The sequence below is a fragment of the Nematostella vectensis genome, chromosome 2 (genome assembly GCF_932526225.1).
Source record: "Nematostella vectensis chromosome 2, jaNemVect1.1, whole genome shotgun sequence".
NCBI lineage: Eukaryota > Metazoa > Cnidaria > Anthozoa > Actiniaria > Edwardsiidae > Nematostella > Nematostella vectensis.
In genome coordinates this window covers 3124483-3143197 of record NC_064035.1, presented here as the reverse complement: position 1 = coordinate 3143197, position 18715 = coordinate 3124483, and the positions used below count along the sequence as shown (strand labels likewise).

Sequence of the window (18715 nt, the reverse complement as noted above, 5' to 3'; positions counted from 1 at the left end):
CACTCATGTCTCTAGGGGTGTTCATTGGGCAAATCATCTACACGCTTACGTACCCCAAACACTGGTACATAGACACATCCATAGCTATGGCTATTTCAATTTTGTTTATCATTGGGGGGATAGAAATACTCTCAAACTGGTAGGAAAGGAGATACAAATGTTTATAGTTTATGTTCAACACAGATGTCTTTTTGCCGCGCTTTATATAAATCAATCATTTCTCACGAAAGCGCGAATTCCTGTTGCTCTCGAACATTCTACAGGGTCCCTAAGGGGAAAGTCGTAAATAAACAACAAGCCATTGAGGAGGCATTGTTTAAATTTATTGAAAAAATGTTCTGTTCAACATAGTTCAGAACATCAAATAACCTAACCACCTTCACATAATGTATAACTGCTTTAGTTGGTATGAAAATAAGAAAACATTAAAATGCTTGACTCATTGTTTTGCCGCAGAGAAAACAATTAACAACAAGTTTTCCCCGGGGCGATCAGTGATTCTCATGAGCGATCCAAACGATCGGAGAACTCACGATTGAATGTGAATAAATATTCTGCATGAGTTGGAGTCAACAATAGGAACATATTTAAGTTCAATCATCAAATGTTGTTATCAAAGTCGCTCTTATGGAGTGTTCATTCAATACACCGAGGGGGAAGGGGGGGGGGATATTGAGGGGGGGGGGGGCTCCTAACATTTTTAACCACCAAAAGGGGGAGCTACGAAAAAAAAAGGTCCTTCAAAGGGGGGGCTCTGAATTTTTTAGAAGCCGTACTTCTCAACTTGGTTTTCGAAAACCCGTGAAATACTATTTTAGTTTTTTTAGTACTAATACACTGTAAGGTCTTTGTTCTCTTTTGTTCTGGCTTGACTATTACGCTTTACCAGTTACATTTTGTTGCACGGGGTTTTGAAAACCACTCTACCAATGTGTTTTATACTTTTGTCTTTATAGACCATAATAAAGATACTTCCAGCTATAACAGTATATAACAGTTAGATTTACCGATACAGTTTAGTATCAGTTAGAGTGGTTTTCAAAAACCCTTGAAATACTATTTAGTTTATTTAGTACTAATACACTGTTGTTTTGGCTTGACTATTACACTTTAACAACTACATTTTGTTGCAAGGGATTTTGAAAAACACTTAAACAGGAAAAAATGGAAATAAACTTCTTAACAGTGGTGGAGCCTGCAAATCCACAAAACGATACGTATACATACTGTATTTTAGACTATACATTGGACATTATCCTTTTTTATACAGAAAAATATTCTTAACAAAAACAAATCTATAAAAATGCATACTCCTTCACAGGCGTCCTCAGGGGCGGACCATTTGACTTTTGAGGGGAGGGGGGGGGGGGTGATTTGGAAAAAAAATTACACGATTTTACATGCAAAAAAAATTATAAAAGTATTAGGGCCGAAACCGAAAGTTGTAAAGAAAAGATGTCAGACTCTGAAACAATGATGAACTTGACTGGATCATCACCAACTTGGGCAAGGAGGGCAACTTCGCAGTATTCTTTTTCCAGATTTAAAGACCTTTTGCAACTTCGCAGTATTTTTTTTCCAGATTTAAAGACCTTTTTGTTTATCGAGATCGTAAAGGGGGGAGGTCTGAAAATTTTGGGGTTCTGAAAGGGGGGGCACCGAAAGAATTGTGTACAATGAAACGGGGGGCTCTAGAATTTAAAAGGTCTCTTGAGTGAAAACATTCCCTCCTCCCCCCCCCCCCCCCCCCCCTCGGTGTATTGAACACTCCCTTATTCCGTTTTATGCCTATCAGAACATCACCTTCTTGAGCACGGTAGATAAGCTAATTATATTAAGAAATGAAGAAACTTTGTTTGGCATTGGTGAGAAAATAAGATTTTCTTGTGATGGTAAAGCGCTGGTAAATAACCCACAGCAAGCCTTAAAATAAACATAAAAATAACAGATCCATTAGTGGATTATGGAACAAGATAAAAGGAGGCTTCATTAGCCACGGGCTTTTATCTGCTTGATCTTGAACGGGTTTCGTCTCTTGGCCTCTGCTTTGTTGACGCGCTCCTGAAATCAACAGAGATTATCGCCATTTTAAGACCCCGTGTCCGATCTGTGCCATGAATTTTCTACTGCCGTTTATCCAATCCAAATGATATGTGCCTCGGTAGCGAAACAAATTAGATGGAACCAACGCGAAATTCAATAAATTCGACAATAAAACCATCTATGTTAGTAGTACATGCTGCACAAACATTTTCAATTCAATAAACTAGAGACAAATTGCGTGTTTAAAAGTTGCAGGGTTTTAACTCCTTGTTAAAGACAGAACTTTAATAAATGTATTATCCAAAAATGGCGCTAAAATCATGTGCGCGTTCAAACTCTGCAGTAGAGAGTGGAGCAAAATACTTTTTGGCACTGGTTAATTGTAAAACTTCTTGATTAGGAAACTTGAATATAAAAAGCCTGTAGTGTAGAGGACATACTCCGAACCCTGTATATCACGGGTAGGTCATCACTCTCACACTTTCTTACATCAGCGAGATTTCACTGGTATAATTACAGGATTGGTGGCAATGCATGCGAGTCGGCCCAGACTGTCTCTCACTGGTATAATCACAGGCTTGGTGACAATGCATGCGAGTGGGCCCAGGACAGTAAGTACAGAACCACCCCATACCTCGAGACGCCGCTGTCGATCGGGATCATCCTCTGCCATCATGCGCTCCTTGTCCGCACGCCGCTTCTCTTCCCGACGCAGTTGGGCGGCCTGTAGAAAACCATTAAATATCGATAAATATCACTATGTCAATGAAAATACTTTTGGGATTTGAAAGAACGATTGAGCCCTAGCATAACCCCCAGAATTTGCATTAGTATAATTCGCTTGAAAACCGTTGTATTTGCAGATGAGCCATAAACCCCAGAATTCGCATGTGTACTTGAAAACCGTGGTATTTGCTTACGAGCGCCAGTATTTGCTTGAGTTTCAATTTACCTCTTGCCGTTGGAGATGCGTCTGCTTTAGGAGATTCTCCTCTAACTCACGACGGTTCTTATCAGCCTTAGCTCGTGCCTAAAACAGATCACCAGCAAACCATAAAACAACAAAAACCCCTGCCATCATACTTATCTCTAACATATGGTTTTACTAAAAGAATGTTCAGATAAAGTACAAAAATAACAACAAAATAGCTACAACAAAAAATGTATTTCCATGAGTGGATAAATGATGGATAAATCTTTAGAATGCGCACTTTGAAGAGGTTTCAAATGTAATCAAATGTGGCTGCAGAAGTCGGTTGTTTGTTTATGTACTTCAACAATAGTTTTTGTTGCATCATTTCAATAAAGAACAATGCAAACTGTTGGCATTTTGAGATTGCAAAACATGACCTTTTTTCGTAGTTACTTATAAGTTCCCGGCAACTTCTTCTTTATTTTATTCTTCTCCTTTTTTGCCTACAGGCTATAAACTAGTGTATATGTCTTGCTTTTATAATAATTAGGACTATATTAGTTCTAATTTGAATGATTGATACTCTGGGACACATTTAAGGGTTAATAAGGCCTTTAAAAGGACGTGGGTTTGAAGAAGGGTGACTATTTCCATGCAGAATGTACCTCTTTGCCAAGACGGAACTTCCGGACTCTGTCGATACAATGCAAGACCAGCTTCATCATAGATTCCAGGCGAGCCATGTCTTGGACCTTGGTGTTGCCTTTTGATGCCACTGGAACCATGAGATAGAAAGTTAGATATGCCACTACAACAAACAGTAACTGTGTGAACAACCCATCGACGTGACGGAAAGAAAATTCGGGAAGACAGATATACCAAACACACCTGTAAAATTAAAAATCAAAACTTTTTTGGGCTTCAATGGCTTGGCTGCAGCTTGGTCTCTGAATAGGAAAAAAAAGTTTAATACGCACAATCTGCTACAACTCCATGTTTTTTTTTAATACAACTTACTCATCTTCCTGCTTGGGCCCCACATACTGATCTGAGAACAACAGAGACTCGAACATGTCTTCATGGTTGGATATGGCTTTGGTCACCTACGGAAACAAGATTATACGTTTAAGGAAAAAGGGCAGGGAGGCCCCCCTTTTTTTTCAGTATGTTCCACATGAAAATCAATTAGGTATAAAATCTGCTTAGTAATGTCATTTAAATTCTATTAAACAAGCATCATGCCACATGAAAATCAATTAGGTATAAAATCTGCTTAGTAATATTATTTAAATTCTATTAAACAAGCATCATGCCACATGAAAATCAATTAGGTATAAAATCTGCTTAGTAATATTATTTAAATTCTATTAAACAAGCATCATGCCACATGAAAATCAATTAGGTATAAAATCTGCTTAGTAATATTATTTAAATTCTATTAAATCAATTAGGTATAAAATCTGCTTAGTAATATTATTTAAATTCTATTAAACAAGCATCATGCCACATGAAAATCAATTAGGTATAAAATCTGCTTAGTAATATTATTTAAATTCTATTAAATCAATTAGGTATAAAATCTGCTTAGTAATATTATTTAAATTCTATTAAACAAGCATCATGCTGCTGAAAACGCTTTTAGGAGTGCTGCCTAACCCTGGTAGCATTTATGCCAAAAATTGGGTTAAGTTTAGGATAAGGCTTCCCTACAAGAAAGCATGGATTTGCCTGTGCAGGGTGTGATGCAAGAAACTTTCTGTGATTCCTCTTATAGGAAAAAAACAACATGTACACCACCAAAACAGACTACAAAATACATAAGAGATTCCACTTTTACTTTTGATGACTTCTGCAAGCAAACGGTAATGCTATCCAAATTAATTTTCTTTTTCTTTTACAATTAATGTGGGTAATCAAATCACCAATCTAAAACCATAAACAATCTGTGTATTTTTGATAGAAGATATTATGTTTACCTGTTGAGTGAGTAATGTGTTTGCAACCTCATTAGATTCACTAAGGATGACCAGTGATGCAGGGAGATCATACTTAGCACCACTCTTCTTGTCAGGACAGAAGAAACTCTGTGGATCAGGATAGCAAAGCACTCAACAAGTAAGAAACACTAACTAACTTCATGTTCATTAAAACAATAAGCCTCATGGCCATATTAGTGTACTTTGTGTGTGGACATAAACTGAAATTTAGTTTTTCAATACAGGGAGTAGTATCTCAAGACGTGATAATCCTGGAGACAAGAAAAGTCACCTGGTATGCTAACAGGCCCAGACATTACCAGCAACTTTAAGAAACGACCTCCAGGAGATTCGTAAAACCAGGAGATTTTATTTTGCCCAAGATAATGACTCAATAACAGGAGATTTTGGGATAAATCCATGAACAAGTCTAAAATCTGTGAGACACTTTCAAAGTTGTCAGTACAGGATGATGTATGTGCTGCCTAACTAAGGTACTTGAAAGGAAAGTGTCATTTTATCAGCATTTGATAAAATCTCTTGAAGCAGATATCTGCTTTCAAATGCTGAGCCCATTTCTCCTATTGAGCAGTAACCTTTTTGAGCTATTGTGGCTTAAGTCATCACAACAAACTAAATTTGATAGCCTCTCACCAAGTCCTGAAGCTCCTTCTGCATTTTGCTGACAGTCTTCTTTGGGACAATAGCAAACACAAAGTTGTCCATCTCCTCATCAGTCATGTGCACTGTCACAGTCTAGAACAAAGACATGTTTGGTCAATGCCTTTGATAACAACTGTGAGGAAAAACAATTACTAATAGGTAATTTAAAACCCAAAATTTCCTGGAAAAAAAGTTATTATTGCACTTTTTAGAAGACACTAATTTTCTTTTAGTATTTCTCTGTAAGGCAAATTCCACAAAATCGTTGTGTAGAATATGTAAATTGCAATGACTCACAATACTGTCCTTGACTGGCTTGACAAGGTAAGACATCACATTGACCAAGTCATGTCTCTTTTGCAGCTAGAAGAAGAGAGCAGTGTGTAAATTATTAGACATTTGAAAAACAGGTAGGGGCTACTGTAGCTAAACACAGGTTAGTAAAGTTATCTACTAGATAAACCCTAACCAAGGGTTAGTATTAGCCTTCCTACAACTGGCCTGAGTTGAGTGGAAATACCTTCAATTCCACTAGCATGCCGTTGCAGCCAGTTCGACCAGTGCACCAAAGTGAGTAGAGGCTCTCACTTTCCTTGACCATGATGCCTTGCTGTGGTTCTTCTGCTTGGCCATCATCACCTAGAATAGAATAAAGGCCAAAGAACATGACCATGTAAAAGTAGATATTGTGAGCAGTAGCTTCTTCATATTACCATACATAACTGCAAGCAACAGTTATAATCACGTTAGGAATGGACAAAAAGACATATTTTTAAAGTATTTTTTTGTACAGGATATTCCAATAGTCAGAAGTTTTTCTTTATTTTTTTTCGTAAAGCTTTTTTTTGGGGGGGGGGAGGGGATTCTGACACCACTGTAAAACTTCGAATTGTTTGTTCATGTGTGATGTATCCTTAATAAAGAATAGCCCTTACCAACAATGTGAAAGTTACTTTCAAGTAATTCCTTATGAGATTTCAACCTGAAAGAGCATTAATAAAAAGTAAGAAACAGAAATAAGAACATTTTTTAGTAAGCTTACGAAATGTAGAAACCAAGTACAAAGAAGTTGGTTCTTGCTTATATGAACTCCTAAATAACCAGTATTTCAGAGATGCTTTCACATGTTTTCAACAATCCCTACTATTGGGTTGTAAATAAACAATATTATACTGCAAAACTGCCTTTAACTCTAAGCCGAAAGGTGTGCCTGTGACATCACAATTCCATTTACAATTCCAAAGCTTACTGATATGAAATGATTGAGAGGACAACCTATTACTTTAAGACTAACAGAAAAAACATTAGAGCAGTTCTTTGTACAGACATTACATTTTGAACAAATTTTTCAAATTTCATCATGTCATATCTTCATTGCATTTTATTTAATATCATACTTGTGTTTTTTTAGTTAAGGCTTGATCAACTTAAGATGCCAATGTTAAAAAAATAACTAAAGATATATTTTCTGATTTTTAAATTGTAGTTTTGTTAGCGTTACAGACGTTACATCAGAAAAACTGCTTTTTTCAAAAACTTTTTCTAAATTGAAAACTCTGTGAATCTAAAATCATTTGGATGTTGTCCTTCTAATAAATCTTATGTTAGATGTTTTCTATGTACTGTAAGGTTGATTTTCAAGAATGCACCTATAATTCTTGAACTAAAAAGGAAAACGTTCTGTTACAAACGTTACATGTTTTGTTACAGACGTTACACATGTGAAAATGTAAATCTTTAATTAATTTTTATATTATTATTGCATTTTATATATCTTTTGGCAACTTTCTCTTTTAGCTACTGGTAAATTTCCTGTTTTTATCTATAGATCCAGTTATATATAATTGTTTTTAAAAACCACAGGCAGACCAATAAGACAATTTCCATGCAGTTGATAAAAACAAATTATTTGCATATGTTATAGTAAATTCTATTTCCAAAACGATTAAGTAGCGATCCTCTCTAATTCATCAAACAAACTATATACAGCTTTTAAGAATTTTTATCTTTTTCTAATTTTTGTATTATAAATTTTCAGCCTAAACATCAAGAATGTTTTTTTAATTACAGATCTTTTTTTGCATAGTTATCTCTTGAAGAAGTTATACACTTGTTTTTGCTTTTGCATCTCACAACCAGTCTCAAAAGAAGTGGCCAAATCACTCAACATTTTATTTCATTTTCTTTTATGGAAGTAATAATGCATAAATGTAGCAAATAATACACAGTAATTTGTGAACTGCTTTCACAGCACAAATTTTGCAATATGTCCTTGACAGATAATTTGGAGAGATTGGAGTGATGTATCAAACAATAAATATGAAATATTAAGTGTTTTACTTGTTCAAAAGGCATCAATGTCTGTAATGCAACCAGATGTACAACGTCTGTAACGCTCTTGTGTAATGTGTGTAACATCTTTTTTTCTCTTATTAAAGGACTTTCCTATTTCTCTCCAGAAGCCCAAGTTTCCAAGAAGGGGGGATGGCAATAAAGAAGAAATTCTGAGGGGAGGGGGAGCCAAAACTCTTAAATTTTAAGGGGGAGGGCGAGAATTAGCCTATAAATTCTAGGGGGAGGGGGTAGCCTTACTATGATTTTTTAAAATTTATTGTATTATCTTTCTGATTTTACACATTTCCAGACCCAGAGGGGGGGGGGGGGGGGGGGGGGGGGAGAAAAAATGTTGATTTCACATTAGGCATAGAGAGTACAAATGTACTTTTGAAATTTCCATTATTTTTGGTTTCTCGTGTGGAATTGTTCGTTAATTGTTGCAGCATGAGACTTACCAAGCAGTTGCTAGCTTTGAGTTCTTTGTTCGCCCAGCAAAGAAATTTAAAGCATAAGCAGCAAGCCCAGCTAGGGTCAAGATCTCAACATAGAAGCCTTCCCAATTAGCACGCAGATGAAGAGGAACTTTCTCTATCTTCAAGTCGGGTTGTGGTCCTGGTTTCCCTTTAACAGGCTTTTCCCCTTTGTGGTAACCCTGAAAGAGACAAGTGGGAAGGCGTTAATTACTGAACAGACTTCTCTATACATGTTACAACAATTTTAGATTTTAACCTTTTACTAAAACGATATACAAACAAACTCTTTGTTCTGCACTTTTACTTTAATCTGCACTTCCACGCAAGGGTTTCCTCCCTTCAAACTAGTAGTTTTCCATCACAGACATTCTGATAATGCAATCTAAAAGCACAACTCCTTACATACCAAAAGGTTGCTGAAGTAATCTAATCTAATTCTAATCCTGTATAAAATTAGAATCATATACATTTCATTGACCAATCACAGGCATTCTGAAGCCTTAAAACTAGGTTATACAGAAAGTATTCCACAGCCTTTCTTCTACAGTAGAGATCTTTAGGGAGTTCCTTCAAAGGCTGCTTGATCTTCAAGCATGGATCACATGAGACTTGACTATTATTAGTGTACCTCAAATTCTTCTTCATCTGTGAAATGGTCATACTCCTCAGGCTCTGGCTCCTCGGACTGCAAAGAGGAAGTGGGAATGTATGACATTTTAGCATGGGGCAAAATGGTGCAAACATTTAAATTTTTACAGTACACTGTAATTTGTCTGCATACTAGATAAATTTAGTAAAGCAAAGCCCCACAAATCACCTATTGTTTGTATCTATAAACTACAACCATTGCCAGTTAAATATGCAAAAGCTGTTATTCAATTTGTGAAACTACCAAGTGGATAGCATTGCAGGGAAAAGGCCAAATTGCACAATCTAAATCATCAAGTAAAATTTAACAACAACAAAAATAGTTAATCATATAATAAAGATAATAAGATTTAAGGATGATAATAATTATAATAACACACTTTACAAATATGATCGTGCTATTCATAGATTCTCTAAATTCAAAACACTATACAGGGTTTCCTTTGTCATCTTTGTGATAAATCTTATGTTAAATGTTTTCTATGTAAGGTTGACTTTCAAGAATGCACCTATTTTTTGTTAAACTTTTTAACAAATGTTTATAGTTTCCAGAAGATAGTTTTTCAGAAGATACAATCATAATTCTTAGGTTTATCCAAATAATAATTTCTCATCATTCAACCCGGACAAAATTGTAGGGTTTCCTTTTTTATCTTTGTGATAAATCTTATGTTAGATGTTAGATGTTTTCTATGTAAGGTTGACTTTCAAGAATGCACCTATTTTTTGTTAAACTTTTTAAAGGAGTTACATTTATGGATGTAAATCATGAATAGAATCATGGTTTATGATTTTAATATTGAGTGTTATATAACAAGAATTCCACATAGTGGTCGTGAGGCCTTGTTCCCAAGTCAATAAACCTTTGGCGGTCTAGTTGTTTGGTGCCCCCCTCTGAATGTGCATCAGGGAAAAAGTGTTGATTTCATAAACACTAGACATAAGAGAGTACAAATGTGAAAAAATCCATTCAGAAATTTGAGTTTTGAAATTTCCATTTTTATGGTTTCTCATGTGGAATTGCTTATGTAAGCTAAACAGCAAAGTTTACAAGATTCCTGTTGTTATTTCAAATTGGTCACGCAATGGCTGTCACGAAAGGAAAACGACACGAACGCAAACTCTCTCGTTTATTAAACCTTTCTCAGGACCCACTGCTCCTAGAATAGTCCCAAAGTGCATGGTTCTTAATGCCAGATCTCTTGCCAAGCCTGACACAGTCCTGGCTCTTTATGCTGAGCTGAGCTCAAATAAGATCGACATATGCTTCGTCTCTGAGTCATGGTTGGATAAAAAGATTCTATCGCACTTGATCTGCCCTGATGGTTATGTGATGGTGAGGAAGGACCGAGCGGATCTCAGAGCTGGTGGAGGGGTTGCAATCATCTGCCGAAATGATTGGAAGATCAAAGTGCTCAATGTAGCTGCTAGTTTTGAATCTGAGACAGTGTGCATAATAACAACACCAAACTCGGAATTTTATGCGGCTAGTGTATACCACCCTCCAAACCCAGTCTATGATGCAGCTGAATTACTTGACTTCATGTCTGATACCTGTGACCAGATTTTACTGGAGAACCCTAATGCTAAGATCATCATAGCTGGTGATATAAATCAGTTGAACATTAGTGAGTTTACGCGTCAACATGCATTACACCAAATGGTCAAGGTCCCCACCAGGGGAGAACGTATTCTGGATGTCTTTCTCACTAATTATCCTTTCCTATGGAAACATGGCTCAGTTAACAAAGGTCTTGTAAGATCCGACCACCTTGTTGTCACTGTACCGCCATTGGCCCCTGTTAAACCCAGCAGAAAATATGTCAGCCTCAGGGACACACGTGACCATAGCAAGGTTGCTATGGACTCGAAATTAGAGATTTCAAAGCTGAAGAGGGCTGAAGATTTCATTTTTGAGAATCCTGAGGAATGCGTACGAACTTTGAATGACAGGTTGTGGAATTTGTTTGATCAAAGTTTCCCCTGTATCAAGGTCAAAATCTCATCCAGGGACCCACCCTATATGTCGCCCTTGGTCAAACATCTCTGTAACATCAGGAACAAGACTTCACGGTTTGGCAGCGAGGCTGAGAACACCATACGCCAAGAAAGGATTAATAAATTAATCCGCATGAACCAGGTGATGTCTGTTCAGAATGAAAGCAAGGAACACTCTAGGGGCTCCAAGGGGTGGTGGGACGTAGCGAATAGGATTACGGAAAGGAAATCGCAGGGGACTCCTGTTAGTATAGTGCTACAGCCTGATGAAATCAACACCTATTTCCAGGCCATTAACACGGATGATGCATATAAAGCTCCGGCGCTAGTGCCGATACCTGAGGGTTGCAAAGTCCCTTCTAACGACAAGCATGCAGTAACAAATCTCTTAATTCATTAAAAGAGAACTGCTTCTGGGCCTGATGAGTTCCCATATTGGCTCTGGCGGGATTACGGCCATCACCTGGCACCTGTCATTACCAAAATCTTCAACAGCTCTCTGAAACATCAAATGGTCCCTTCTCTGTGGAAACTAGCTAACGTGACACCCATTCCCAAAGAATCGCCATTGCACGAATGCAATCAGTTACGCCCTATATCATTGACTAACATCATAATGAGAATCATCGAAAGGCTGGTCTGCAAACAAGAAGTGTCATCTGCTCTGAACTCACAAATACGATCTGATCAGTTTGTCTATAAGCAAGGCCACAATACCACCATGGCCTTGCTTAAGTGTCAGCACCATTGGCTAAACTGGTTAGACAAGGACGTTGACTTCGTCAGAGTATTTTCTTTTGATTTTAGCAAGGCCTTCGACTCTGTTTCCCATGAGATAGTATGCAGAAAGCTTAAGTCCTATGACATTAGTCCTTATGTCATTAACTGGATTGTTAGCTTTTTGGGTAACCGTAAACAAAGGGTGGGGGTGGATGGAGTGTCAACGAAGTTTGTAGAGATCGACAGAGGTGTTCCTCAAGGGACTGTGTTGGGACCTGTCTTGTTTTCTATTATGGTGAACGACATTATCCCGGTCAACCCTAGTAAGATCCTCTTGGTTAAGTATGCTGATGACATCACGCTGAGCATTCCTCAACGACATAACTCTGCTGATTTATCTTCAGTTGAAGTTCAGAATATCAAGGATTGGTCAAAGGAAAATCGGATGACGCTAAATCTCTCCAAAACATGGGAAATGGTAGTCAGGGGGAGGACAAAGAAGCCCATTCCAGAACCTGAACCAGACCATAAGTAGGAAAGAGGAACTTAAATTACTAGGCGTGACGTTCAATGAATAACCATGTAATTGGGACACTCATTTTGAACAAATGATTTCTAAGGCCAGCAGTAGGTTATACATTTTAAGAGTTTGTAAATTTTATGGATACACCATGCAAGAACTTACTCTTTTGTTTGACAGTCTCATTATGTCCCTGTTCTATTATGCTATTGAAGTCTGGGCCTGTGTATACGACAGCAAGTATTTATTGCAAGTCAATCGTTTTTATAAGCGTGCTGCTAGATACGAGTACACAACCAGTTACACACCAATTGCAGAAATAATCAGATAGGGACGTCAAACTATGGGAGAGGATAACATCAGATGACAACCACTGCCTGAGTTGCATGCTGCCGAAACGAAAAACCCGCAGCCTGAGGAAAAGGAGGCATGATTTTATCTTGCCGCAAGTAAAGACTGAGCGTTTCAAACGCTGTTTTGTAAATAGATGTCTTTTTAACCTTATTTAGTAGAGAAGTATATAAGTAGTTAATGGTTTGTAACCCGCCACGTCTGTCTGTCGGGATTATTTTTAATAAAGATCTTATATAATATAAAGCTTTGGCTTTGTAGCGTGTTCGTTTTTTCCAGTATGCCCACGTTCCCACTTTCGCCCAACTTGATTTTTGACCAATCAGAGACGCAAAGGAAAGGACATACGGAAAACACAGGCATCCCATTGTGACCACTGGAACTTTATTGTATAGCTATACCACTTTTCTAGGACTATGGGGCCCCACAGGGTATCCGCTTAAAATTGGTGTTGGACTGGAACCAATTGGTCATAAATACCTCAATAGATGTCTCTTCCTCATCTTTTTCCTCTTCTTGGGGCTCTTCTGGATTTAAAAACGGATTTCTCCATTTAATAATAATATCAAGAACCACCACAAAAATGTGTATGTGTGAAAAAGGCATATCAAACAAGGGTATATTTTAAAGATTTGTTCCAAGTCACTCTCTCATTGACCTAAGTAAGAAACAAGATTTACTCTTCTCGAAACTCAATTATGGAAAATAAAAGTGAAATTTCATTGTTGGTTCAGTGCAGAAGTTGACCATTGTGCTTCATTTAAGATAATTTTGTTTCAATTTCTTTTCTTTTCAATTTTAAGACATACATCCATGGAAAGTGAGAGTATAGTGTGTTGGCTTATACAGGGCACATGAACTCTCACAGTGCAATGTTTCTTGAAATGTTCCAAAAATAGCAAAATTGGTTTATAAAGTAAGTCAGGTACTCATCATTGTTTGGTATTTAGACTATTTTATTCACTTGTTTATTAAATTAGAAACAAAATTAACGCAAATTTCTAAATCTACCTTCACAAAACAAGCATGCCTACATAAACACTTTGTAATAAATTACGCAGAGCACTTCGGCGTGTTACAATTTATTAACAGTTTTATATTTTAAGAGAAATACTTGAAGAGAGTGCTTTCACGTGTTATTAACTATAGCTAGTAACTTACATTATTTTCGCGGTGACTGACTCATAACCAACTAAAACACCATGTTATTGCCTTATCCTTAAACTACAGTGCGCCGTCCATAACTCACCCTTATTGTTTGGTGGCTGACCGGTTTGAGGAGAATTAGATTCCTGTTGCGGTTCTGCATCAGAAACGTCCTCTTCTTCCTCCTCGCCCTCTTGCTCAAACTCCGCAAAATCATTAGAATTCTCGTTAGAGGTAACTCCGTTATCTTCTGTAGAGGTAACATATACGAGAAAGAAGACCAAGAATATCAAAATCATAATGAACCATGGTCGTAAAGACTTGATACAACCGGTTACAAGCGCCATTTTGCTTCGGTTCGCGGCTGAATGAGACCTGAGTAAAAATGGCGGCTTTGTTACCCTGTAGGCCTTGCGAGACCAAACGGGCCTGGTAACTCGGCAGATATTAATTAACACAGGGTGCCCCCCGACATGAGGGCATCATGCGCGAACCTATCGCCCGGTCCTCGATAAACCATCCTCGGGAACCCTGGGTGTCAGCCGTGAGAAACCAAATATGTAGAAATGCAACCTAATAATTAGAAAACAGTCTTCGGCTTGAAGATAATGCATCCGGCCACTGTGGTAGGAAAAACAGTATCGGCTCTCATCAAAACAGTCAAAATACCAGATAAAATGGCTAACACTGCAACCATTATATCTTTATATGCCCTGAGATATATCCCTTAGACCGTTTTCAGCCTTTTACTGCTCCAAAAAAAAAAAAAAGAATAACCCAGCCTCAACTTAAAATCAGACGTGTATAGCAGTGTAACTGGAATAAATATGGAAAGCATTCATCTGTATATCAGAGTGTTGGTGCGATTCATTAAGGTTGGTTCTCACTTAAGAGCGCAAACGGAAGCGCATCGCAAGTGAGAATCAGTCAAACACTAGCGCAAGCACAAGAAAATCATACGTTCTCTTGTGCTTCGTCCTGCGCTTGCGTTCCAGTGAGAATCGGAAAATTACATGTGCTGCTTTTACGTCCAAGTGTGAACCAACCTTTAGAAATCTAAGCCAAGCCGGACGCAATCTGTGCCTGTTTACGGGCATGCCTTTGCACATACCGGGGCGCACATTTATGTAGGTAGATAGTTACCCAGAAAGGTTACCGATAATTTGCCTATCTAGCATCATAGCGGAGCTCTATAGGTATAGAAATATGGTATAACTATGCGACTTGGTTTTGTGGTCATTGCGCGGGTACCCTGTGGTGTCACTCGCCAGCCAGCCAGCCAGTCAGTCAGCCGCGCAACTCCCAGGCCTCACTCGGCCCCATAAAGGCGGCTAAATACAAGCACGGAGCAAGGAAAAAGTTCTTGTCATGCGATGATTTTTTCTTTTTGCCTCAAATATTGTGACTTTAGGATAAAATCAACTAGAGGAGATCTACTAACATTCATTTACGCTAAGATTTATGTAGGGATATGTCTGGTTTTAGCTAGTAAATTTAAGTAAGTAACAGTTCACATTAAAAAGTGAAAACAACCACAAGAAAGCGACAAAAACAATGCAAGGTGAGTTTCAGACGACGATTTGTATTGTCTATTGAGGATATGACAGTTATTAGGCTTTTTGTTGTCCTTTTTTTTTGCTTTGAGAATGCGAGTACTTAACTTAGTATTACAATTATTTGAGCATAACACCTTTTGTTTTGACATTCTTCTGAATTGATTGTGTTGAAATATCTTGATTGTGTTGAAATATTTCATAAAGGCTAACCAGTATCGTCTTGCATTTGTCATATACTGCTAAAGAAGACCGTTCTTGTTTTTATATTCTGTGCTCTTAGTCCTAAGAACTAACAAGAGAAATTTTCCTTACCGAGGAAAAAAAAAAATTCCACCCCTTTTGCCAATATGTATTGTTGTAATTGTCTGCATTAAATTACCTGTTACCTGTCCTCCTGGTGCCGTGTGGCACATAGGGCCTTCACAGTGCTTTTCCACTTTTCCATGTCTGCTGCTTTTGACCGCACCTCGTCCCAGTTCCTCCACCCCGCCTCGCCTCTCTCCCTTTCCACAGTCCTTCGCCATGTTGTTTTGGGTCTTCCCTGTTTCCTTCTGCCTTCTGGTGTCCAAGTTAATGCTACGCTGCAGTCATTTTCTCCTCCTTGTCTCAACACGTGTCCGATCATTTTCCATCGCCGTCTCTTCACTTCACTGCTCAATTGATGTACTCCCGCTCTTCTCTGTACCTCTTCATTCGTTACATGGTCTTTCCAACTAATCTTCAATATCCTTCTCAGACACTTCTGTTGGAATACATCTAGCAATTTATCATCTTTCTTGTTCATCTTCCACGTCTCGCAACTGTACAATAAAACCGAAAGTACCAATGGCTTGTAAATCTTTATCTTTGTCCGTCTCATGATCTTCTTTGAGTTCCATTAAATTAGTCAGATTATGAATGTCTTGATGAAAAGATTGTTTGTAAGAAATTTCACTCTTTTATGAACCAGGGACTACCTGAGGGCCAAGATGAATGCTAAAGACTGGAAGACATGAGAATTGAAAACCATGTCTTAAAAGATAACAGTAGGGAGTTCTTATTCACTAGTCATCTGATACCCCCACACACATGGTCCCAGGGAAGGGTGGGGTATTAGACTATAATAAAAGCCTTTTTCTATGTTAAGAGTCAAAAACAGTCAATATCACCACCCCTCTTGATATATTCTGGTTAAAAAGTAATCTAAAACCCCACATTAACCCCTGACTTCCCCAGGACCATAAGGGAGGGGGCTCAAATCACTAGGGCATTACTATGTGATTCAGCAGTACACACTCAATAGGTTTTTTTTAGAACAAGATACTTATATTATATAAAACTAAAAACAAACTTTTGCTTTTTAAACAATAAATCTGTAAAGAAAACAGTTTTATATCAACCTAAAGATAATGGGAAAGGGGATATTTTAGGAAAGTACTGAATAAAATTGTCACATTATTGTTATTATATTTTATTTTCAAACATTTAAAAAAGAGTCATATTTCCTTCTCCCTGTTGACATTTTTTATGCAATTAAAGCTCTTTGCTATTTCCCCTCTACACAAAAAATAAATAAATGAACAGATTTGATTTTTAAATTAAAAATTTTCATTTAGTACTTTCATTTATATCTTCTTTTTAGGATTTCTTTTCCAAGTCTCTTTCCCCTTACATTTATTTAGATTTATTCCATTGGAATGGTTGGATCCAGGGTTTCTAAAAACACCAAAATACAATGCATTACTGGATGTATATTTGTAGATATTAATTTCCATGACGAAAATCACCACTTAAAATGGTACATTAAAACTTCAGTATTGCATCTTATCTAAAATTGTGTCTGACACTATATTCTATCTTTGAAACCCTGTTTCATCCATTACTTGTTCTTCGCAAGGACAAAGCTTGTCAGAATGTAGCTTTACAAATGTACATTAATAGAACTTTTATTGAGGGAAGGGTTTTTTAGGGCAAGATACTTAAACTTCATAATACTAGCAAAACCTTGTTCTTTTTCAATAATAGAATTCTGTTCATATAGCTTGAATAGCATAGACATGGCCTTTTTAGAGGCCTGTGGTGGTGAAAGGGTTAAGATAATGGGAAAGGGGAAATGTCAAGGAATGCTCAATCAAATTATTTTTCATACTGTTATATTTTTTTCACCAAACCTTTCAAGTTGAGTCAATTTCCTTTATATCTCCTCTCCCTTCGACTATTTTTTAGTCAATTGATATCCTTTGCTTCCTCTCTACCCCAAACATAGATCAATGAAAGGGTTTGGTTTGAAATTAGAAGTTAGCATTTTAGCACTGTCAGTGATGCCTTAGATGTTTTTTTAAGATTTGCTTCGAAAATCAATCTGTTTTTTCTTCATTGCATTCATTTTGGAGTAGGCCACCAACAACAAGGCCACTATATGGTGAAGGGTGGGTGCACCAATATGAAATGCATTGAAAGGAGATATATTTTTTGATTTTAATTTCCAGAATTTTTTCTGAATATTCTGTCCAATAATGAAGGAGAGAATCGCCACTAAATCAATACATAAAAATTACAGTATGGAATCTAAACAGTCTAAATATATTATTTCAAATCTTTGGGATGCTGTTACATCCTTGACATATTCTGCACAAGGGCAAAGCTTGTCGGAGTATTGTTTTGATTAAAAAAAAATATTCATAATGGAACTTCTATGATGGGACATAAGAATTTACCATTAGACAACTTTTACAGCCATATTCACACCAGGAATTGTGTTTGTTAACTTTGATGTACTGCATAATTTAAATTATTGAATAAGCCCTGGATACATTTGGTTGGTACAATAAATAAATCTCAGTAAAAAGCAGGATCCTAGATCCCCCAAAATACCTCTATCAGTTAACACAAAAGGTGTTCAATGCTGGCTCCGCTTTTAGGCAGTGCCTAAATCTATATATTAGTTATCATGATTAATATAGTATTGCATGCCATCGAATCTACTGAAAGCGTTGTCATCAACGGCAAATGTATGGGCTGGGCCGCCTACACTCCTGTATACCAATCATAACATGAATTTTTCATCTAAAGGACCTCGCACCAAATTAGCACTTCCTAAGGCTCAGTATACTTATTGTTTTACCATCAACACTTAACCTGGTTTGTGCTCTTTTGTTACCTGAGACTGTCGGCAAAATCAAAGGTACCAAAACAATTCGCCTCTAAACAATAAATCCGTTCTAGATTACTTGAATGAAATCCACCCAAAAACCTCCTGTCTCACAAATTAAGTAGATGGTTTGGCATCTGTGATCTACTTGTTCAAGCAATTGGAAAGAATACGGTATTGAAATTATCACACACACAAAATTATAACAGCTTAGACAGCATCGGCGGGAAACTGGTCTTAG

The 18715-nt window shown here is 37.3% G+C and overlaps 1 protein-coding gene across 2 annotated transcripts; it reads right to left on the bottom strand.

The window, feature by feature from the left end:
* Window positions 1-301: 301 nt before the first annotated feature.
* LOC5515553 (PAT complex subunit CCDC47) lies at window positions 302-14201 on the bottom strand. Of its 2 annotated transcripts, none has more exons than XM_032385244.2 (15): window positions 13892-14201; window positions 13123-13166; window positions 9034-9090; window positions 8388-8584; window positions 6531-6577; window positions 6116-6234; window positions 5893-5958; window positions 5587-5688; window positions 4933-5040; window positions 3974-4059; window positions 3845-3903; window positions 3622-3731; window positions 2996-3073; window positions 2678-2767; window positions 302-2061 (listed from the first exon to the last, which is right to left on the bottom strand). In XM_032385244.2, exons 1-15 carry the CDS (start codon window positions 14133-14135, stop codon window positions 1990-1992), a joined length of 1479 nt encoding a protein of 492 aa, XP_032241135.1. In that variant the 5' UTR covers window positions 14136-14201; the 3' UTR covers window positions 302-1989. The 2 variants fall into 2 exon arrangements, with proteins under 2 accessions (XP_032241135.1, XP_001635664.2); XM_001635614.3 differs by having other exon boundaries at window positions 13123-13169; window positions 13892-14199.
* Between the last annotated feature and the right edge of the window lie 4514 nt (window positions 14202-18715).

Coding starts and splice junctions, on each gene's coding strand:
- LOC5515553 (XM_001635614.3), bottom strand. CDS start 14,135: ATGGCGCTTGTAACCGGTTGTATCAAGTCTTTACGACCATGGTTCATT. Junction 3,074..3,621: donor AGTTCCGTCTTGGCAAAGAG/GTACATTCTGCA, acceptor GATCTGTTTTAG/GCACGAGCTAAGGCTGATAA. Junction 2,062..2,677: donor ATCGACAGCGGCGTCTCGAG/GTATGGGGTGGT, acceptor TGTTGATTTCAG/GAGCGCGTCAACAAAGCAGA.